Source organism: Sinocyclocheilus grahami, unplaced genomic scaffold, assembly GCF_001515645.1.
Source record: "Sinocyclocheilus grahami isolate Dianchi unplaced genomic scaffold, SAMN03320097.WGS_v1.1 scaffold1267.1, whole genome shotgun sequence".
Lineage (NCBI taxonomy): Eukaryota > Metazoa > Chordata > Actinopteri > Cypriniformes > Cyprinidae > Sinocyclocheilus > Sinocyclocheilus grahami.
The window spans coordinates 14,724-39,762 of NW_015506446.1; the positions used below are offsets into that span (position 1 = coordinate 14,724).

The 25,039-nt window shown below is 38.2% G+C and overlaps 1 protein-coding gene across 1 annotated transcript; it reads left to right on the top strand.

Annotated features, from left to right (window-relative positions):
• Positions 1 to 11,315: 11,315 nt before the first annotated feature.
• gfra4a (GDNF family receptor alpha 4a) lies at positions 11,316 to 24,382 on the top strand (the record flags this gene model as incomplete). The annotated part of the gene is made up of 7 exons (XM_016254609.1): positions 11,316 to 11,594; positions 11,900 to 11,980; positions 16,434 to 16,779; positions 17,498 to 17,607; positions 19,829 to 19,963; positions 22,286 to 22,458; positions 23,911 to 24,382. Coding segments are annotated over 7 exons (1,259 nt in total), but the record flags the coding sequence as incomplete, so codon positions are not given.
• Positions 24,383 to 25,039: the final 657 nt, after the last annotated feature.

Below are 25,039 nucleotides of genomic sequence, written 5' to 3' on the forward strand. Positions count from 1 at the left end.
TCTCAGCCATGTCCGTTGTGGCACTGAGCTGTGGCACTGATAAAACCTTTAATATGCCATTTTATTTACACAAACACACACAGTGTGTGGATACACCATAAGAGCCTGATATTTTCTTTCTTAAAAGCAGTGAAGCGGAGGAATGGTTTCCTCTGCTCACCAGCCCTTTTTCACTCCTTGCTCTTTTTCTCCTTGAGGATTTTGCATCTGCATTCAAATGTCTGCTTTGGAGACATGATAGAAAAGTTGATTGCAATTTGCAGCATATGTGTCATTTCAATATAACTCTTCCGTTTCTGGCAGGCCTCGTTCTTCAGACTGAAAAATAATCACTCTGAACACACTCGGGAATGCAAACATACACGCCCGCAAACAAGCGTGCTACCTTGAAAAGGTCTTTTGAGGCTGTTTGGAGCCTGTGTTCAAGAGTCCCAGCAGTGCACATCAGACAGAGCTAATTGCTGCTTTCCCAGTGTTTGGGATGCTGCATTTCCTGTCTGAACCTGATGCAGAGGACGAGGATGATGGGAACACAGCTTTATGACAGATTCATCCATACTTCATCTTTCTGTGTAAATAGAGCTTGTGAGCGAATGTGTCTGGGTTTCTGACAGGCAGTGTAATTCTTCCTAAAACTGACATGGTCTCCCGAGATCTGGACTTACATGCTTGTACACACACAGATGTGAAAGCATGCCCACACGCATGTAGACACCTACTCGCACAGACATGGCAAATACGTGACAGAAAAACAATGGTAAAGAAAAATAAACTGCAATTCTTTTTCATAAAGGAAATTGGGCTGGCAGGTGGTGTGGTATCTGAATTTTGAAGTGCAGACATGCATGCATTAGGAGGACACCTGGCCTACATTGTCAACCTATTTAACAGCTCAGTCGCTGGGTGGCCACAGGAGATTGGACTCTCCATCCCTGTATGGATTCTCAGCTTGACACGTACACACTCACTTTATATGGAGCCTTATGGGATTACACTGTAAAAATAATTTCTTAGTATTTTGATCTTGTTCTCCAGGAAAAATATGTAAGAAAAATGAATTGCATATAATTGTTTTCAGAGAATATATCTTGAAAAAAAATATCTTGAAGTCTTGAAATTAGCTTTTTTATTTTTAGGATAAATCTAACAATATATAGGGAGGTGTATGCTTAAAATAAGGGGAAAATGCCAATGGGGTTTAAAAAAAAAATGAAGATATATTTTTGCATGGCATGATGCACATAAACCATAGATATTCTTTGTCCAGAGCAAATAATGTATAAAAAAATACATAAAAAAATGCACTTTAGGCATGCAGTGCCTTTATAAATCGATTCTAATTATTTTAAATTAAAATTCATTTTGATATTTTTTTGGGTGGCGTAAAGTCAAACATGTCTCTGTGATACAGCTGCATGGATATTATAACAAAAGAAAAAAGCTCAATAAAAATGTGCTATATTTACATCATTTAATCATGTATACTGGTTCTACATCAATCAATCAAGTTACACAAACATAATTTCAACATTTAAGTTATTTTTAAATGACCCAATTAAGTAGTCTAAAAGTGATTTTATAGGGCTCTCTGACAATATTCATTTATTCAATTTCATATATTTTGGTGTCACATCACTAAATTATAAGACTGTACTAGTTACGAATGATCAAGCAATAGCACGTATTAGCATGCAAAATGCTAAATAGTATATGCCCTTTTAGTAAAGCAGCATAAACATGTTTATGTTCCTTAGCCTGCACAATGGTAACCCAGTGTAACTGAAATGGTTCTAAATCCCAACATAATGAAACATTCAACACTTTCAAGTCTCTCATCTTGCTCAAAAACACTTAAAATAATACCTAATTTCAACATTTTTACTCTCTTCATTAAGTCCCTTGCAGAATCATGCTACGTACTGCAGTTTCAGTAATGTCAACATCATTTTCAACAATCATTTTCGAGTACTTGATTGGTTCACATTCACCCTCCATAACTTAATCTAGCATGCTGCACACTTTAGAGAATTAAGTTATTCGAAAGTAATCAAGTTTAGAAGAGAAACACAATTTTGTTGTGTAGACCACAATATGATTGAGTAAATCAGAGAGTCTGTGGTTTTCTTTTTTTTTTGTTTCCAATTTCTTGAACAGAAAACCTTGGTTTGTGGTTTGGCATAATATTTTATCATTATTTCTTAATACAAATGAAATGCCACTACAGAACAACACTAAATCCTTTATTAATTATTATTTCTTGGGGGAAAAAAGCAGTTCTGTCGGGACCACTATCGTAAAAGATGATTGACAATTAGCATACAGTTTGGATTGGCGGTATGGTTCTGTTCTGGGCAAGAACTCCCTGCGTATCCATGCAGCCTAGCATGGATGAGAGCAGGGAGAGCAGCGATAACCCCCAGGGTAAACAGAACAGAACCAACATAAATGTATTGCAGATATTGTTAAAGTTCAATAATTGTATGTACACATTTTAAAATGAGTCTGATTCAAAGGAGAATCAGAAGGCTGAATCCCGACTGACAGAGGAGGAGTTGGGGATGGAGAAGGGTAATTAGCTATTGAGCAATGCGAAAACTGCTGATAATACTGAGGGACCTTATATATGAATGCTTAGATAGGTGTCGTATTCCCATAAGTAGATGAGGATCAGCTGAGAGTCAGCTGATGCGAGCTTGACTAACGTGACCTGCTAGAACTGACGCTACGCTTGATTAAAGCTGTTCTGTTCAAATTGTTCAGCCCTATAATGGACATGCAAAATGAATAAATACAAATATTACATGTATAATTATGTGCCACATGTTTAAAACTATATTTTTAAAGGATTTTTTCCTATTCGTTTTGATAGTCTTTATTTTTGACATGCCATTTCCCCATATGCATGTGAAGGGTTTCGTGTTGTAATAATATTCCTCTATGTTAGTTTGCATCATAAGCAGATTTCACAGACACATGTTTGGTGAAGACTGACCTGCTCTCCCATTAGAACAGCACTGTCAGTCTGTCTGTCAATATTCCTCCCAATCAACTGTCAGGTCACCCCGGAGATCTGATCAGCAGTCATAGATCAGTGTCAGAAATCATTCTAATTCTAAACATTTCTTATTATTCTTATTATTTCTTATTATTATCAATGCTGGAAACAGTCGTACTGCTTAATATTACTGTGGAAACCATGATATTTTAGGATGTTTTGATGTATCTATCTGCACACACACACACACACACACACACACACATATATATATATAACGAAAAGAACAAACTAATATTTATAAAAAAATTAAAAATAAAAAAAATATCATTTTAGAGGAGGTAAGTGAAAAACAGCCAGAAAGCCTGTGGTGCATATGGTAGTATCCTCACCAGTGTTGGGGGTAGTAACGCATTGCAAGTAATGCAAGTTATGTAATCAGATTACTTTTTTCAAGTAACTAGTAAAGTAACGCATTACTTTTTAATTTACAAGAGAATATCTGAGTTACTTTTTCAAATAAGTAACGCAAGTTTCTTTATTTTTCCAATTTATTGATTGACAGCTCTCCTGTCCCCATGTTGAGAGAAATCAGAAGATGTTACTGTAGTTCTAAAATAAATATGAATATGCATTCATTCATCTCACTCACAAAACAAAAACAGATTCAGTATTCCTCAAAATGAATAAAAATAATGCAACTCAGAATATGACGCAAACCTGCAATAATTAAATGTTAAACAACACAAATATCCTTTATGTATTTAATCCCATTTTATTAACTAATGTCTTTGCTTCTGACCTTCGATGATCCAGTTCAACCGTACTAATAAGCAAACATTTGTTTGTTTTTTTTTATTGCTGAAGTGTGTTAAAATTTCTTCTTCTGCATTCTACTGTACGGACATAAATTTACTTTCCCTTTTAAAAAAAAAATTAATTTCACTTTTGGTGTGAAAGGCTTTTATATTTGTCAAAAACATAACTTTTTTATTTTAAAAACAAACAAGCAAGCCCTGTCCAGATTTAAAAAGTAACGCAAAAGTAACGTAACGCATTACTTTCCATAAAAAGTAACTAAGTAACGTAATTAGTTACTTTTTTATGGAGTAACACAATATTGTAATGCATTACTTTTAAAAGTAACTTTCCCCCCCACTGGCAGTTACTGATATTTATATGGCCAAAACGTAAAATGAAATTATGACAGCTTGCAATGTACTGTAAATCAATGACAGTATATCAGAATACTAACATAAAATGCATATGAATATCTGTCATTCTATATCTCCCAATAATCTGTCTTAGTAAGATAAAAAAAATTCAGTGCTTAGTTTTATGATCAAAACTTTGTAGTTTTTATTTTGGGGGCAAAACATTGTAATGAAATGCAATACAATGATGATTGAGAGATGTACAAATAAATGTTCCTCAAAAACCTGATGTATATCATATTTGATATTAACATGACAAAATCAAGTAAACCCAAGCTGATATTTGAGGCCTTTTGTTTATAGGGTTAATTGTCCCATTGCGTGTCTGTTAAAAGTAATTGATTAAATACAACTTTAAAGTTTTGTAAGGTCAGCATGCAAACCTGCTTGTTCCGCTTGTTGGTCCACAGATGGGACTAAATTAATCACAATGAAACAATGATTGATTAATTATAACAACAAAAATATGTTACTGAAAGTGCTTCTAAGCTCTGCTGGTGGAAGCACTGTGGTTCGGTTTTTCATAAAAAAAACAATCATTACAGATTTGGAGGGTTGAGGGTGGGAGATGTGTTTGTGACTCCAATTAGTGGTTCAAGGTTGGGATAACAAGGCTGGGTGACTGACGCAACTCAGTCACAATGAGACAAATCAAACTGGATTGAGAGAGACCCGCAGTGCGCGTTCCTGGATTTACACAGGCAAGTGTATGCAATAGGGAGTCACTCGGATTTAAAGGCTGGACTCTTGATTGATCCATCTGAGGCCTGCTGCGAGATCTGATCTGACAGCAGTTTCTTTAGGCTCCTCAGAGCACAGCAGAGAGTCCATCAGCATTCCTCTGCTCCGCAAGCTCCATCATTATGAGCTCCTCTACATTTCATTTGATTCCTTTATCCAATCAATAACCAGCCAAATGAAATGCACCTTGTTTGGCATAAAAAACCCATCGCTAACCAAGAAGAGAGCGAAGAAGACAGCTCCTTATCAAACTATGAGATGTTAGTTCATATAGTTATATATCTTGAGACTTTTCATAGGTATGTATCTTGAGACCTTTGATATATAAGTCTGATACATGAGATATAACAGGTCACAGGTCACAGGTTCAAAATCAACAATTACATTTTTAAAGTAAACCTACTAAAATATCAGCAGTAAATGTTCATTAATTTATACAGGGGCACATGAACAATATGAAAATGGATGTAAATGATAAGAAATGGATATAAACCTTGTCAACTTGGCTCATGAATATTAATTGCACTGTAAAAAGTTTTTTACTCAGTATTTTTCTCTTGTTTGACAGAACAAATGTATAAAATTTTTTAAATCAGGATACATTTACCTGAAATGCAAAATGACATATAAATGGTTTTCTGATATTTTGAATTAAATTTATGCTTAAAACAAAGCAAAAAAAAAAAAAAATGCCAGGGGTATAAAGAAAATAACATTTAATTCGAAATATCAGAAAATAAAACTTGATATCGTAATAACAAGACAAAAATACTTAGTTTTGCAAAATACTTAGTATACTTAGTTTTGCAATGTACAGCATAACATTTGCCTAGAAAAATTGAAACTTAAGAGATTGCAGGTACAAAATGGACAATTTTGAAAATAAATCTATTAAAAATTGCAACTGATCATCAGTTGATTATTATAGATGCATAAAGGGTCGTATAACAAAGCTGAAAAACGTGTGTAGAGCACCCCATTATCAGCCTGGCTCATAAATTTTAATTAGGTGGCGCAACGCTTGCCCAGTAGTTGTAATAGACTTTCTGAAAGCATGCAAGTGAGTGCTACAATTTTTCTTCATACTAACTTGGTCATTATTAAAATACAGTCATTATTTTTGAAACAGAAAAGGGCAATATTAATAAAAATAAAATGGATGAACTTAGGACTTTCTAAAAATAGGTGAGACAGTGGTAATGGTTGCTACGCCAACAAGTATATATCACAGCATTTGGTCACATGCATAGGTGGAAATCCAGGGGGGGTCGGGGGACAGGACCCCCCTAATAATATGATTTAAAACCACTCTGTGCATTGTAAATAACAATGTTTTATACTTTAAATAATTGTGTAAGTAGTAAAACAACACAAACAGGGCAAAAATGCGTTTTAAGTTTGGAAACATTTTGAGTCTCCCCCTCCCTTGCCTCACAGTGCTTTGGTCCAAATGCCTACTTTCCTCTTTTACATCACCTAACATTACACACACACACACACACACACACAAGTCCGGTGAGAGAGAACAAAGCCAATAGTTGTGGAACTCCAAGGCTGTCAAGGCTATTTTATTCACTTAAACATCAGATGAAGTGATTATTTTCTCTTTAATACAGATGATACCAATGTATTTTTCGATGAGTCTGCTATGTTAGCAATAATAACGTTACCTGTTTGAGGGAAAAGGTTGCCAGGATTTCATAACAAAACCTGCCCAATTGCTACTCAAAACTAGCCCAACCTATCCACGTTTCGAGGGGGTCCCCCGGTAAAAATCGCATTCCGGGGGCTAAGATACACATTATTGGGGTCGCTTCAACCTGCGGACATGAAAAACAACCGACGTCAACAGTCATAAAGTAGCCCAATACCACAGGAAAACCGCGGACTTGGCAACACTGTGATGGATAGTAATGTCTACAACGGACACGAGCGCTCGAACACAACAGCTTGAAGTTGTCTAATTTGGCACGGTCTACCTGCTGCACTAATAGTAGTAAGCCATTCCTCTGTGTAACCATATCCTTACAAGTACAATTTTAGCTGTATTATGTGTGTCCCCTTCAAAAATTGCTCTTGAGAAATGTTATGTTTATTGCCCCCCCCCCCCCCAACTGTTAGACGAAATTTACGCCCCTGGTCACATGGTTCTAGGGACTGCCACTTACTAGAGCAAAAGATAATGAACTTTAAAGTTCTTTTGGTGAGGGATTTAGAGCGCAATACCCTAAAATAGCTTACAGCAACCACTGCTTTGAGCAAGCAGAAGAGGAATCACATAATGACAGATTTTAAAGGGGGCTAGATTAAAACCAGTGTGGCTGAAACCCTCCTAAATGGGGTCAAGAATTGTCTATGGACACTGAGGACATAAAGGACGGCACACAATAGAACGGGGAGACTGTGTGACAGAGGGTAAAGCACACTATCAGTGTATTAGGATTAAGGGAGTACGCTGCCTGGTAAATGCTGAGTGACACAGTGGTTCACTGGATTGTAGATTGTATCAGGATTGTAGATCTGTATCAGCGCTCGTTTTCTCTCTCTCACACACACACCCGCTCGCATGCACCATTAGCACATCTCTGTGCCGACAAGGTCTCTATGCAGGTCTAATTGTGAGGAAGTTGTGCTGAGTTTCTTACCCAAGGGTGCAAGATCTAAGAGCACTGGTCGTCCTCTCAACCTCTAGCAGAGAGACTCTCTCTCTCTCTCTCTCTCTCACACACACATATAGACCCTTTATTGTTGTAGTTAATCAACTTAATTACCAGATGTTAATGCCTTTCACCCCATCTCTACGGCAGCATTTGTCTTTTATCTCTGTGTGTCCATGTAGCTATTCTTCTGTTGAAGTGTGTGGGTGTTTAATTTTAGCACACTGATGGGAGGTGTAAAGTATTGGAACCAATGTGAGTGACAAACTAGATGATTTCCCATAATTGCTTTGGGCACCGCTGCTTTGAAGTAGCAACTGTACTGCGGCAAGGTTCTCAGAATGGCTGCTTGTCGGTCTTCAACCATTCCCGTACAATATTTCATGAAGAAATAATCTGATTATCACATAATCCATTGAGCAGTTTCATCTTGCACACTGGATTAGTGTCTTTTTAGGCACAATGAGATTAGTTATTGTGGCGACACACTTCGCTTCATTTAGGAATTTATCTTAGGTGATGTGCAAGGTTCCTGCACAGATCGTCTCATCTCGTTTTCTCACCTTGTCTCTTCTCTTCCACCGTCTTTTCTTGTCTTGTCACATCTCATTACGTCTCATCTCATCCTGTCTTCTCTCCTCACATCTTGTCAAAACTCTTCTCGCCTTATCTTGTCTCTTGATGACAGAAACAGGAAAACTATTAGAAAAACAAAGTAAATAGAGAATAAATAACAATACAGAATATGACAGAAGAAAAAGACTAACGTATACAAAAAAAAGTGTGTGCCTAATTGTAGAATGTGCATTTGTAATGTACTTCAAATCTTTAAAGCATCTTTGAAAAAACAACAACAACAATTGTACTTGCAGATAATATAATATTAATGAAATAAACCTCACTTAAGTTTACTTATGGAGGGTGCACTTTCATGAATATGTTTCTTAACACATAACAGGTAAGTGCACTTTAAAGCAACTGTATGTATTTTTGAATAATTATACTTTGGGCCCCCTACAGTTAAAAGAGTGGAATTCACGGTCATAAATATATCACTGTCCTAATTACAGTGCATAGCTGTACAAGTTAATTTTTTGCTGCTGTAAAGCAGCCCGCCCTTTTCTCAGAGTTTCGTACCCGCTACCAAACTTGCATACAGGCATTGCATACATTTTTTTTTTGAGTCCGCGGGTTGAAGTGAACCCCTAGAGTGCAGTGTTTTTTATTATTATTTTTATTATTAAGGTGTAGTGTTTTTCTATTATTACATTTAAGTAAATAAATTTAGGAAAAAAGGACTAATTTGCAACTTCATTACAGATGTACATTTACAAATAGATTTAATACATGATACAAGTTTCGATAGAAATGGCATTGAAGTATATTTCAGTTTACCACAAATGTCAGTTAATTCGGTATACACGTTAACCGTGTTTCAAAGACAATATAAGTAATTATGAATTTACATATAAATATGTACTACTTAAGTGGGTCTAAAGATCACCTAATTGCATTCAATATAAATTTAAATCAAGGAAAGCCAACCCTGCTCCTGGAGAGCTACCTTTTGCTTCCTGCAGACTTCAGTTTCAAATTAGTGTCAGCGCACCTGCCTGTAATTTTCAAGTGACCCTGAACATCTTGATTAGCGGGTTCAGGAGTGTTTGATTGGTGTTGGAGCTGAACCCTGCAGGACATAGCTCTCCAGGAGAAGGGCTGGCTTCCCTCGATTTAAACTATAATACATTTTCATTTAATTGAAATTATGTGTCTGAAAACATTAAATGAAAATACTTAAGTGCCAACTGAATGTAAAGTATATTATTTCCACAGTAGTTACTCCTTTTAAAGTATGTTTAATTGTACATCTTTTCACAAGGATGTACAGGTATAGAACGTACATGAAACTGAATAAATATTTGATTGAATTGACATTGTCCTTATATTGCACTGTGGGGAGACCCCATGAGGCAGTTTTAATTGTTCATGAGGTAGATGGCTTGAGGGAAAAAACTTGTGCTCGGATGTTCTAGTGTCCAGTTCTCTGTAGCAACGTTTCGAAGAGGAAGTGGCATGTGTGTGTGTGTGTGTGTGTGTGTGTGTGTGGTCTGAAATGATTTCTCCTGCCCGTTTCTTCACTCTAGAAATGTACAGGTCTTGGAGGGTGGGCAGTGGAGCACCAATAATCTTCTCAGCAGTCCTGACAGTCCATTGCGGTTTCCTTCTGTCCAATTTGGTAGCTGAACCAAACCAGATAGTTATGAATGTACACAGAACAGACTCAAAGACGGCTGACAACTGTATCAGCCGCTCCTGTTACAGGTTCAATCATAGACTGGCTTGGAAAAACCCAAACGTGTCATATGCTTGCCAGTTTTGTGTGCATCAGATGGTCAGAGCACAGACAGTGGGCAGTTCATGGGTCGGCCGTTTGAAGCTGAGACCATTATTGCATTCAGCTCGTTTAAACAATGCTGAGATCATGATATTTAAGATTTAATTATGTAAACAGCGATAGAAAATATTTACTGCATATATCAAACACTACGAGCTCTATGTGGTAGTTCAAGCATTGTACATTGATGAACAACTCTGGTGCTCAGGTTGTTTGTCATTCATTCCTCCACACATTGCTGCTTGCTGACACCCTGAAAACAAGTGACCGTGAAAAAGCTGGGAAAGTGGATGGGGTTGACATATGTTAAGCCATTTAAATGATTCCTTTAGTCACCCACATGCAGAAGTCCTAATATTACTTTTTGTTTACAACAAATAAATGTTGGATGTTATGCAGTTTATTATAAATGGTAGATCAGTAACACTTTACATTTGTTTACAGTAGGTTATATGAACTAACAATAAAAAATACTTATTTAGCATTTAATAATCGTAATGTTAATTTACTAATTTACAAATACAATCAAAAGCATCAATATTAAATAGACTTGAGCTAACATGAATTAACAATGAACAGTTGTTAACCAATATTTATAAATACTGTAACAAATGTAATGCTTATTGTTAGTTGAGTAAGGGATAATGTAAAACCAGTTGTTATCGCAGAATAAACCCCTGTTATTCACTACAATGTACAAAACCGTCATCCTGGCAAAAAGATGAACACTACAACAGTATTACAGTTCTATTAATACAGATTTTCAATGCAGTCCATAAGTAAGACAAAAGATGGAACCAGTTGTGTTAGCATGAAACAAGAAGGAGCATTACTAATGACAGTCATAATCAAGGAATAACAGACCTCAGAATGTTACGACTGACCAATTAGAATCAAACATTAAAAAAAGCTCTATAATAATGTCAGTTAAAGGAATAGTTCACCCAAAAGTGAAAATTCTGTTGTCATTTACTTACCCTCCACTTGTTCCAAACCTGTCTGAGTTTCTTTCTTCTATTGGTCACAAAAAGAAGATATTTTGAAGAATGTTGGTAACCCACCACTTGATGGTAGCCATTAGTTGTTGACTTCCATACTGCTGAAGTCAACAACTACCGTCTACTATTTGGTTACTAACATTCATCAAAATATCTTTTGTGTTCAGCAGAAGAAAAACACTCAGACAGGGTTGGAACAATTTGAGAGTAAAGAAGTAAAGACATTTTATTTTCGGGTGAACTCTTCAATGCATACATGCAACTAACATTGTAGTGTACTGACAGATCTGTATGTTCTGTAAACGATCTGTGCAGGGGTGTCACGGCTGGTGTCCGGGGGCCGGTGGGACTGTCTGACTGCGGGGGATTCGTGCTCCAGCGATGAGGCGTGCAGCCCACGCTTGAGAACGCTGCGGCAGTGTGTCGCAGGCGGCGGAAGCGTGAAGCTGGGACCGGGTGCGCGCAACCACTGTGAGAACGCAGTGACGGCCCTGCTGTCCAGCCCCCTGCACCGATGCCAGTGCAAACGGGGTATGAAGAGAGAGAAAAACTGTCTTAGCATCTACTGGAGCCTCAAGCAGTCCGTGCTGCACGGTGAGCAAATTCATATTCATAATTTTTCTTTGTCACATACGAAGCACTCGCTCACGCAATGATGCAATTACAAGTTCTAATACCCACACCCACGCAGTCCCCGGAAACCACTTCAATAGATGCTAATTAGACGCTGCGTTTTAATATGCTAACCAGCTTAGAATTATAGAAGCATTACTGCAAACTGAACTTTTACCTGTGACACTCTCATTAATTCACTGATACATACATGCATACAAAAAAAATTATAAAAATTACTCCGTTACCATGGCCACAAAAAAACCTGTTTGTGTGTGCGTTTACAGGGCTGAGCCTGGTGGAGAATTACCCCTATGAGCCTGTCGAGCGGGGCTTTGATTATGTTCGCCTGGCCTCCATCGCTGCAGGTCAGTGATTTGCACAGACACACTATGCCGATTATGTACTATGGTGTTGGAATTGATATTTGGAACTGATCACGATGTGTTTTGTCACTTCTATGCCAAGCATTAGCAGTGAAGAGTTATTAACAGGGCAGAGCTTAATAGCTTACAACAGCAAAACATGAGCGCTTTGTTTAATGTACTTGGATATAACATGGTTGGGTTCATCTGCACCGTTGATGATAAACTGCATTTCCTACAAAATGAGGCATGCATCAGGGGCCTGTCAGGAGCAGAACAAACATTTCGTTGTGGGCCAAAGACTCTCAGACGGACCTAACAAAGACTAAACAGTAAGATGATTTATCTCAGAATTTCATTTTCTAATCAAGGCTTTTCGCTCATCACTTTCTCATCTCTCTCCCATCTCATTACATTCACTCAAAATAGCACTGTACCAAGTTTAGAAACTTATTTTTGGAGGAGCCACAAGACTAAAACTCTCAGTTTGTCAGCCTTATAGTTTATGGGGTGCTTAAGGCATGAGCTGAATTTTATGAACCCCGAGGGCAGCACATAATGATCCATTTACTCATCATCTCTCTTGTGCGCACACAGACTCATAGACACACTTGAGTCCAAGCAGACGCACATAAAATAACATTTAAACTCTTGGGGATAGGACAGAGAACGATTTCCTCAAAGTAATGAAAGTAATGTCGGTCATTCAAGCGTGACTTTTAATGATGGCTGCTCTCTACTCTCAAACACTGCGAGCGTTTAACAAGCTGGCTCGGTAGAGACAACAAAGATCAAACAAAAGTGTCAAAATTAGAAAGGGGAGGGTAGAGAGAAGGGGGAGAGATACACAGAAATAATAATAGTAAAAAGACAGAAACTAGGAAAAATGTGTTAATTATAGAATTTCTTAGATATTATATTAAATATATACATTATATAATTGATAAATATATTCTTAACATTATATTGACCTTGTTGCAGGCTATTCTGTCAGTATTACAGACTCTAATTAAAAGGCACACTTATCCAAACAGGTACTTTTGTTCTTTTTTTTTTTCCTCTGTGTGTTTGTTCATTCATATGGCATAAGGCTTTCAATGTATTTTACTGGATAAATTACTGTATATTAACCTTGAAAAATACAGATTTTCATTGAAAGATACAGTACATATTTCATTTTAGAAATCTATTCATGAGGCCTGTAATAATAGTTTGATTGGTCCTAACAAACTTGTTAGATGTATTTACATCTAGAATCTCTGTATACAGCAATATAATGAGCACCAGGGTCCAGAATATTGGCTGAGTATTGATCACAAGCTTGCAAAATCCCTTAATGATGTATGAGAAAGTAACCTCGCTGAAACAGATTTTGAGCAGAATGAAAGAAAGAAAGAAAGAAAGAAAGAATGAATGAACAACAGCAAAGAAAAATAATGAAATTAAGACAAACAAGCATGGAAGAAGGAACAGAAGAATGAAAGTAAGATGTGGAACACTGAAAAAAAACAAGTAAAATTTACTTAATTTTTCTTTTGCAAGTTTTTGCACACATATTTTTTAAAGTAAAATTTAAGTATGGAATAAAGTAGAATCTACTTAACTAAGTTATGTAAAATTAGCGAAGGAAATACGTAAATTTAACGTAGCCAGTAAGAGTTTGATGAGTAATTTCTACTTAATTATTTTAAGTTTACTCTGCAATACTCAAGTACATTTCACTCAGTCATGGTTTGTAAACTTTTTCAAACAATGTAGCATAGTAAGCAAGCAAGTAGATGGCTTGTTATCCTTTTTAAGATAATGTGTTTACTCAATATAGTTATTAATGAAATGAACACAATCAACAATCAGTGGATATAGTGTTTGAGTATGAATGGGTTATTTTGAGTAGAAAATTAACTCCAAATGTCACAAAACAGCAAGTTACTAAACCTAACAACAAAAGCAACCATAAAATAGTGTCAATAGAACTAGAAAACAGTGAATTAATTATTCATGCCCGAGCGCATGATGGGAACAATGGGATCATAACTCTGATATTTACTTAAAGAATCCTTGTAAACAAACAATTCCAAGTAAAATATACTTATAAGTTCAAACTTTCATTTCTACATGCTTAAATTGAGTACTAATATAGAATTTACTCTCTTTTTTTAAATTATTGCCTGAACTAAATTATTTAATGTAGAAATTACATTTTGTTTTTCCGTAGTATTTACTTCACCACAAAATAATTTTATCAGTGAAAAGAAGGAGGAAAGAAGAAAGGAAGGAAGAACAAGAAAGGAAAAAAAACATTCACAGACAGGAAGGAAACAAGGAAAAAAGGAACAAAGGAAGGACAAGCGAAGGAAGTTGGAAGGGAAGCGAAGGAAGGAAGCAAGCAAGCAAAGAAAGGAAGCAAAGAAGGAAAAAAAGAAAGCAAAGGAAGGAAGGAAACAACAAAGCATGATCAGAGGGACAGATGGATGGAAATAAATAAGGGGAAAAGAAATTAGTGGAAAAAAGGAATGAAGAAAAGGAAGCAAGCAAATGAAGGAAGGAAACAATAGAAAGTAAAGTAAGAAATAAAAGAATAAAGGAAGGAAGGGAAGAAAAAGCGAACAAGCCATAGAAGGAAGGAAGGGAAGGATGAGGGATGGAAAGATTTAATTAAAAAGGTGAAAAGAAAGAAGGGAAATAAGAAATAATGGAAGAAAAAAAGGAACTAAGGAGAAATGAAGAAATGAAGGGGGAAAGAAAGTAAAGAAAGAATAAATTAAGGAAGAAAAGAAAAAGGAAACAGGAGGAGGAAGAAAACAAACTGAAGAAATGAAGCAAAGAACAATGGATGGATTGATGGAAAAGATAAATAGGACATGTTGATATAGAGGTCAAGAAGAAGAAAAAGATGACAGTGAAGAGGGCAGTGGTTAAAAAAGTCCACGGCTCATGGGGGAAGAGAGAGCGAGAAAGAGAGAGAGAGAGAGAGAGAGAGAGAGAGAGAGAGAGAAAGCGAGCTCTATGGCAGTGAAATGCTGGCAGGCTCTCTGCGGCCCACATTAGTCTGATATGAAAAATGAAGCAGCAACAGCAGAAGCCAGTCTCAGTTGGGACCTGCTCTGTGATAAAAACCAGACTCATTCAACTTTCATTCTCACTCATGCTCTACTCATTAGCAGCACACACAGGCCACCCAGACTCACATCCTCTTAGAGCAGACCAACTCAAACCTTCGTTAGGACATGAGAGAAAGAGACGTTCTGTATGAACCTCAACCCTCATTAGAACAATGAGCAAGAGCCCACCTCCAAAACACATGCCGCTCTGACAGCTGGACAAGGCGGTTGCGAAAGTTCACAGAGTCTGGGACAAAATGTATATCTTCCCTTGGCCTATTGATTAGGCAATATAAAAGACATTAGTTATTAAATTGGAAGGCTTTTGTAAGTGATTTAATACACTCTCATGGCGATTTGTAACTATTTCGCATTTTAAACAAATTAGTGGCTAATTAGTACAATCTCATTTGTACGTTTTCAAACTATTTGCTTATGCCCCATTGACGGTTAAGTTAAGGAAATGGAATAGAGGGGGAAAAGAAAGAAGAAAAGAAAAACAAGGAAGGAAGCAAAGAAAGACAGGGAAAAAGGAAACGAAGAAAAGAAGCTAAGTACTGAAGCAAAGAAAGAAAGCAAGAAAGAAAGGAAGGGAGGGACAATTTGCTTATGCCCCATTGATGGCTATAGGTTTAGGAAATGGAAAAGAAGGGGAAAATACATTTGAGAAAGAATAAAGTCAAAAAGAAAGGAAGCAAGTAAGAAAAAAATGAAGGAAGCAAATAAACAGGAAAACAAAGGGAGTAAGTGAAATAAAAAGAAAGGCAGCAAAGGACTGAGGCAAAGAAAGCCAAGGAAGGAAGCAAAGAAAGAAGCAGTAGTGAACGAAAAGAGGCACAGGATGAGAGATGGAAGGATAGAAAGTAAAGAAAGGGGAGGAATAGAAGGAAGAAACAAGAAAGTTGGAAATGAAGAAAGAAAGGAAGGCAGCGAAGAAAATTAAGCAAAGGAAAGAATCAAGCAAATAAAGTATGAAAGCAGGAAAGGATAGAAGGAAACAAATAAAGGAAGGAAAGAAGCATGGGAGGAAGGAGGGAAGAATGGAAATAAAGAAGAAAAGGAGATAGATCTCGCAAAATAGTTACATTTTCTTATGAGATGGGGTTGGTGCATTGCATTATTTTGGCTTCGGGTACAAAGAATGTTATGTTGCTTGGTAAATAATAATACATTTGGCAGTTGTGGTTTGGTATTCTGTGGTATCTTGAATACAGGCGTCTGTTTCAGCACTGGACAGCGACTGCAGCCACTCCAACTACCTTTTTGTTTGTACTCCAAAGTAGGCAAGTGTAACTAACACGCTAATCTCTTTACACCCTGAAATCACAAGCCTGCTTCTCTCTCCTTCCTTTCAGAGTCTGAGGTGGGCATGACAACAGTGAACCGTTGTTTGGATGCTGCCAAGGCTTGTAATGTCGATGAGACGTGTCAGAAACTACGTACGGAGTATGTGTCGGCGTGCATCGCCCCATCAGCGCGAGCCGGGCCCTGCAACAGAGCACGCTGCAGCAAAGCACTGAGGAAGTTCTTTGACCGTGTGCCGCCTGACTACACGCACGAGCTGCTCTTCTGTCCGTGCTCCGACACGGCATGCTCAGAACGACGGCGCCAGACCATTGTGCCTGCGTGCTCGTATGAAGAAAGGGAAAAACCCAATTGCCTGGCACAACTTCGAGTTTGTGAGGCAGACTATGTGTGCAAGTGGGTATTGTGTGAAAACGACTGCTATAAATACAATCAAGCTCTTTTGAAGGGCCTGAAGATTGAAGGTCTGTGCTCTATAGGGAGCAATATACAAAGGTGCACAAAGTCATTTTGTTCCTTTCTAAAAAAAAATTTAAACAAACCCAAAGGCCTTCATCGGTCTCTGCCATCGATCAACCATCACGCTTACACACGGCAAGCAAACAGTCTGCTGACACAACACATTACACAAGAGGAGATCACTTACGGCCACAACAGCCAGTTAGCATAAGAAATCAGCAGGGAATGTGGGTAATTCCTCTGAGACTGACCTGGTTACATGATTGATTGGTCACCAGAGGACTGGCAGAATGTGTCCTGCATGTAAATGGTCGCTGTCGGCTGAGTTTCCGTCTGCTGAGTATCTGGCAGTTCTCCAGAATTCTGAAATGCAGTCATGTCTCTGATTAAAATGAGAGCAAAACGAATGAATCAGGACTGTGCAGAGTATATGTAGGGGGGGATTGAAAAAAAGAGAAAATGACTGAGAATGGAGTGGAGTGTGTTGGTGTAAAGCTTTCTAAACAGAACAGAAGAAGACAAAACAGAACAGAGTATGTAGCCCCTTCCACACACATAATGAAATGTAGCATAGAGGAAAGTGTTTGTGGGAATGCATGTTTCTGAGGGTTTGCTGACTGGCTGGATGATGGATGTGCTGTTGTGGTTCCCTCAGGTCTCGCTGGGCTCAGTTCCAGCACGACTGCCAACCCTCCGAGCTTACTGCCAGCGGCTGCCAGCAAGAAAATTACGGAGCCTGCCTTGTTGCGTACACCGGCCTGATAGGTGAGAACTCTGGGCAACGTAGTCCACCCTGGCTTATCACATACACCAGTCAGGTAGATTAGAATTATGGCCATTACAATCTTATCGGGCTTGGCATTACAATCTTATCCACCGACAGTTAGAATTCTAAGAAGAGAAGACCACCGTGACACAAGCTTTTGGGGGTTTATATTAGACTTTATCAACAATGCATGTGATGCATATACTACAATTACAATCCTCATTACAAACATGTATGACTTCTGCAGAACACAAAAGAAGATATTTTCAAGAATGCTTCAATTGTTTTTGTCCATACGATGACAGTCAGTGGTGTCTAAATTATCTAAGCTTTTAAGTCAGGGGTGTCCATTTCTGCTCCTGGAAGGTCAATGTCTTGCAGAGTTTAGCTCCAGTCGGCTCCAACACACCTGTCTCATAGTGAAATACAGCATTTCACTTCACTTTTTTTATGTCCTTCCCTTGCTAACGTCCCTCCATCTTGCTGACTCGGATGGATGTCATTGTTTATATTTCTCAAGTGCCTACTACTGGCGGAACCCTTGCAATGGGTTAAACTGGAATGTCCTAGGAAGCAAGTATTTTACGATTAAATCTCAAAATAATTCATATACAGTATATCATACATTAGAGTTGTGAGGGGTGGGGAAAATTAAACACCATCTGCTGTGACATCACAATCGTGTTGCTTTGTGGCATATTGAACTGCCTGAAGGATACATATGAGTTGACTCACTCCGTCTATCAAAGGGGTCAAGGGTCTGTCCATATAAACTTCCTCCTCCACTTGACAAAGTAGAAATTTGTCAAAAAGCGAAATGGAACACACCCCATGTTTCTAGTAGAGGTCCAAAATATCTTGATTAGCTGGTTCAGATGTGTTTATTTAGGTTTGGATCTAAACTCTGCAGGACGCTGGCCCTCCAGGAGCAGGTTTGGACACCACTGCTTTAAGCTGTTATTTGGTTCTGCGGCTCTGTACGAACCCAAGTACTTTTGGGTCTGATCTCTGCAGTAAATTTGTGTCATTAACTTAAGTACCATCATAACTACAAGTGGCAGTTGATCACTATAAACAAGCAATGATTCTGGTTGAGAAGATTCCAGCTTCTACTAAAACTTTTGTTTTAGTACTTCACAGCATTTGTCTGTGGAGGTATTGTAAAAGATGCAGTATAAACAATGTGGGCTGCTTTCCGAAGGCAATTTATTTGGAGACGAGCAGCTATGAGACACATTTCACTATAATAAATGTGACCAGGAACGTGCAGTGACGCAAATTTTATGTCATCCGTTAGAGGCTCACTTTTGTTGTTAGTCCCGGAAACAAACTGAACTCAGATTACAAATGGACTCGGCCAAAAACATTAGAGTGACAGCACCCTGAAAGTCTTCCCCTGCACTGTAGCTTTCAAATCTTTTTCACATATTATTCAATAAGGTGTGTAAGGACGTGGGGTAGATGCTTCATGATTGATGTCAATAATGACAAATGTTTGATGGAATTGTGAATGAGATCTGCTGTTAAAGATAACTACAGAAGAGTTTATGACATTAAAAAATATACAAGTCAGAGATGGCAAAACAGAGATAGCAAAGACAAAGAGAGACCAAGCACTCTGCCCTGACTGTTGGTCATTACCACAGTATTTTCCAAGAGCGGTTGTGAAGATGTTGCACTTTTGTGTTCTGGGACAAAAGAAATCAATGTGTTTAAACGGGTCCCTATCAGACTATAGAGTTCTAGAGTGCAGCACCTCCACTTTTCCCGATTTCTGCTGATGCCTTCAACACTCATTCACTCACACAGTGGAAAAGAGCTAGCAGCGAATCTCTAAGAGCTACGAACCTATATCCACTGCAATCAATGTTCCAGCCCACTTATGTAACCCACACACAAAATAAAGATTGACAGAGCTTTTCATATCCGTTTTAGCCGAGGGCTTATAGAATACCACAATGTGAATGCGTTAAAATGCAACAAAAATTTTAACTTCAAAAAGGTGAAAGTGTCTTTGGGCTGATGGAAGGTGGAAGAGTGTTGGTCACAAGTACTGAGAAAATATTTCCCATAATGTAGGACTCAGATATGACAGATGGATGCTGCATTTTGGGATACCGGTAGACTTAAACTGCATTTGGCTTTCTGTTTTGCAACTGATGTTCTGTTCTGTGTTATTTCTGTCTCACTCTCTCTTTCGCTCATTCTCTCTCCCTGTAGGTAGCATTATCACTCCAAACTACCTAGATAACTCTACATCCAATGTGGGAGCATGGTGCTCTTGTGCGGCTAGTGGGAATTTCCGAGATCAGTGCAACCACTTCCTTGGCCATTTCCATGACAACAATTGCTTGAGTGAGTAAAAACCTCTCCTCTGTCCTATATCACAAATAAACATTACGATCATTGCTGGAGATTCCCTTTTGTTCTTGGAGGGGGAAATGAGAGGGAGGCACAGAAACAACATGCAGTGGCATATAGCCCGTTTCATCATTTCCTGGAAAAGGAGCTTGTGAAGTAGCATTTCCACACATCCACTACCTTGGCATTGTCCTTTGACCTGGATGTTCTTTGACCCATGACACACACTAACAACAACTGTAAAAACAATACTGAGCCTGTCCCAAAACCTACACTTACAGTATGAAGACTGTCCGAGGTCTGACATAGAAAACTGTTCTGGAAAGGTTTTAAAAGACTTTTATTTCTTAGTGCAGAAATTTTTAATAATATGAAGAAAATTTTTTCCTAGTAGTGAAAAATAAAAGAAAGAAAAATAACATTTTGTCTAATTGAAAGGTTCCATTGATGTTAAAGGTTCTTATGAAACCAGAGATGCCAATGAAGAACCTTTATTTTTGAGAGTGTAGTGCATTTCCCACACACTGGTAGTTTCAGTTTACATTTTAAATAAATGTTTAGGCTTGGTGTTTATAGTAAATGCTTATAATGCTATAATATATGTTTGTTTTATGTGTGACTTATAGCAGGGACTGTTCCACACTCATATACTCCAACTGATAGAAAATAGAGGTGATGCAACACAAGAGTCAGTAGAGAGATGTATCTGCATCCCTGTTCTTCACAGTCAGCACTATTATTGTGCATTCAGCAGAGCTGAGAGAAAACTCTTGATGTAACGTTATGAAGTTTCAATGCCTGTCGGTAATGAGGCATTAACAGTCATCAGGAGCACAGGATATCTTCAGTGGTGTGTTCTGCTCATGCCCCGCTGCATCTCTGAGCCACTAATAACAAACAAACCATGTAAACACATCTGTTTCACAGGTGAGGTGGTGCTGCATTTGACCACTGAGATCTTGGAGATTAGCTCTAGCTCTGATCCAGAAGCGCTTCAGTGTGATCGTGCTCCTCAAGGGTATTTCCGGCATTTACAAAACTGCAGCGTCCAGTTTCCACCATCCCTCTCTATTCTTTCTGAGGGTCTTGGGTATCTCAAAATATAAAAATAAAGCGAATTCAAATTATTAAGAAATAATATAATAGTATATAAATAATGCTAAAATGACACTGAACAGAGAAGATGCTCATGGTACAGAGCTGCAATATCGATTATAAATATTTATAACACTGTACTAATGATATTAAAAAGGCACTATTACATTGTACAGTAAAGTATTCTGTGGAAGTCACTCTCTCTCTCTCTCTAGCTTCATCTTCCCTGTAAGATCACAAAGATTAAGCAATTAGTGTTTCAATTAAGAAAGAAAAATCACTCAACCACGCCACTGTTCACCATTCATAAATCTAATCTTCTTTTTTCCCCCACAAAACATTTTCCTCAGCACCAGAAAAGAATATCAGACTCTGATATGGAGTCATATCCAGTGGCGTCCTCACAGCTGTCTTAATTGAGGCGACTTTCACGCCATGGTAATTTCAGACAAGTGGCCTACTAGACAAATGGAAATTAATCAGTTCAGATTATTATCATTCATATGGCCTGTCACTATAAGTCTACATATAGCCAATAAAAAGTGGAAAATTAAGTAGAGTGTGATTGGAAATCTGTATTTAGTTTTAATATCGGAGGTAATTTTGCCAGTACACAGGTGACTGTAAAGATTAATTCAAAATAAATACACACAGATGTTTTAGTACAAGTAAGATTTGTTTTAAACACCAAGATACAGGAGGTAATCAAACGTCTTTCAAACCCACATGCACAGAGGCACACTCAAGTACACACTCCATTTTACGCATTCAATCTTTCCCAAGGGAAAACACACTGAACGAAAATGAAAGATAAGAAAGAAAATGGAAGACATGGGCAAAGAAATAAGGACGAATGCCAAGCTGTTAAGAAATACAAGTGTTTTTTTTATATTTCTGGAAGGCAGGATTAGCCGATTGGTAATATAGGAATGTATATTCTACTATAGAAACAAACTATATTTAGAGCATGAATCAGATGATGGAGTTTATGATCCTGAATGCTGTTCTGTCAACATTTAAGCTGGATAACTTCTATATACTGTAAGCCAGTCCTCTTTGGTTCCCCTGAGTGTGTTTTGTTGTTGTCATTGTAAGAAAACATGTTGACGAAATCCAAACCCATTTTGAAAGAGTGACATGTCTGAAAGAGAAAGCTAACTGAGGCATGACTGCCTTCCAGATGTGTTCATCTGAATCTGACTCTCCCCTACTTTCAAACAGAGAATGCCATCCTGGCTTTTGGGAATGACACAGATCTGAAATCTGCGACAAACCAAGCTCCGGGCTCCAACACCAAGCAGATCTTAGTTGCCAGCACTGAGACCACCACTACCACCATTGGTTCTGGCATGGAGACAGAGCAGAACATCCTGCGTCCACAGATGCCCACACAGGTACAGGCCTTTATCCCAGTCAGTTTGAGTGCCAGTATACGTTCTAGGACCTTTTGAAAATCTAACTCGCTGTGTTCCTGCTAGATTTCAAACCAGTCAAACCCGATCATTCACGTTCCCTATTCATTCACGTCAGTGCTTTCTTGTGAGCGAACATAGATTTGCATTGTGTATGACACTGCATACATATTGTGTCCCAAAAATCACTTAAAATCCATTCTGACTGTCCAGACTGTAACACATTTGAAAAAAAAAGCTATTTTAATTGGATTTCAAATCACATATGGATATGGTTTGGTTTTGTAAAAAGTGGATTTTTTTTTTGCTGTTCAGAGTGCAAACAGCTAAATGGATTGGAGTCAGATATGCTTTTCATGTCTGTCAGAACAAAGCCATAGATTTGTGTTATAGTCTCCCTGCTGAAAGAAACCAGCCGACATGATTACTGTTGTCTGTTTCCCTGCCTAACCAAGCTTACCACTTTAGTCTGGTTTTGTGGTTTTAGAGGGGGGGGGTTGGGGATTTGTCAGATGGTCTGGACCAGACTGGAAGACCAGCTAAGAGCAGCAAACCACCTTACTGTAGACTGGCTTTTTGTTTTGTTATTTTCTAATGCCGTGGTTCTCAATTGGTTTCAATCAGAAGCCAATCGTTCTCTCAACTAAACCTGTATTTGTATTCAGGCACACATTCTTTTCTCTTCCATTACATGTCACATAACCTACACTATTGGGATCAGTATGATTATTTTCTAAAATAAATTTTTTTTCCCCCGCAAAGTGCAAGTAAAAACATTTTTAATGTTACAAAAGATTTCGGTTTCATATAAATTATATTCTTTTGAACTTTCTATTCATCAAAGAATCCTGAAAAAAAATCTGAAAAATATCAGTTTCCACAAAAATATGTGGAATAAAAATCAGCATATTAGAATGATTTCTGAAGGATCATGTGACACTGACGACTGGAGTAATGATTCTAAAAATTCAGCGTTGCCTTCATAGGAATACATTACATTTTAAAAGATATAGATATCAGTTATTTTAAATTGTAATGATATTTCACATGATATCTTGCATACTAAACATACAAATGTTTTTTATTCTATTAAATGCAGCCTTGGTGAGACTTTTATCAAAAGACATGGGAAGCATCTTTACCTTCCTTTTAAAAGTTGAGAAGTCTGTTCATGTATTTGTAACTATACACACTTTTGTGGCTGCTTGTTTTATCATTTACGCTTCAGAACCCAGCAACCACTGGTCCATTAGAGATGCATCCATCTAGTGCTGTATCTGTCTGTGATGCGATACCTGTAAAAGATAGAACCAACCACAGAAAGGAAATGATATGATAAAACGGTAAAACACGAAATAACAAAGTGAAGAAGACAGATGCAAACAACAGCATATCATGTATCTAAAGCTCTCACTTGCTCTTTTTGTTCTGTAGATGAATGAGAGAGACAGACTGTGGGGGGATTCCACGCTCCCGTCCCCTGATCCCTATGACGCCAGTCCTGCAGCAGCCCACCTGGCCATGGTAATGTGGCTCCTCCCCATCCTGCTGCTGGCTCTCCAACTTTAAAATCTAGCAACCAATCAAAGCACCACAGAACTGGGACAGCGTGCGTGTGTTCATGATTTTCGACTTATCGCATCACAATAACTTGTTTGGAGAGGACGCAAGAACTGCCAAGCTCTCTAAATGTATGAAACCCTGCTCCATTCCTCAAAGCAACATAGTGATTCATTGTCTGGGGGTTCATAATGACTGACTTCAAGGGTTTAAATAATTGTCTCTCTCGCTCTTAATTTGAACTGAAGATGGTGCCCATGTAAAATAAAACCCCCTCTCTTCAAAGCGAGCGCCTGAAAGGTAGTCAACGGGTGGCTGAGTCATGCCTACGCTACAAATTTCACACCCCCCCCCCCAAAAAAAAACGGACAGCTCTTCCGAATGGACTGTGTTGGTATGTGTGCTGTATATTCACCCAGATAGAAGTGTGTTTTGTGATGTTTGCTTGAAGAAGCACATGCGCAAGTGGTAAGAGAAAGGAAACAGAGCTCTTTCATGAGCTTCAGTGGGTTACAGAGACTGCCTTTACTTTTGTAATGTGGCTGTATTGTTTAAATGTACATCCCACAGGCTGTTTCTCCCAGCAGTCTTGGAGTGGAAAATGGTAGGGATATGAAGAGCAGAAGAGTTAAAGTATCTTGATGACTGCCATGATCACTGAGCAGTTCTTGTATACTTCACCTGTGAATATGGGTGTCTGAAATACTGCATCAAACTGCTTATCGCAAATGGAAAAATAAGCACAAACCCTGTTAAACGAAACACTTCCTGTTTATGTGAATTCAAGCAGCTTTATCCCATCTCCTTACTCACCGTTTGTCTCAGCCAATCAAAACGAGCACAACGAGGGTCCATTGATCCTCTCTAGTGACTGACAGCAGTTTTCTGCGTCCCCATCCTATGAGCACTCGCCATCTGCAGTTGTGTTGCTTTTTCATTCTCAATTGTCCTGTGATGACAAACAAGGTGAGTGAAAAGTAGACCCTAACAACCTCTAGAGACT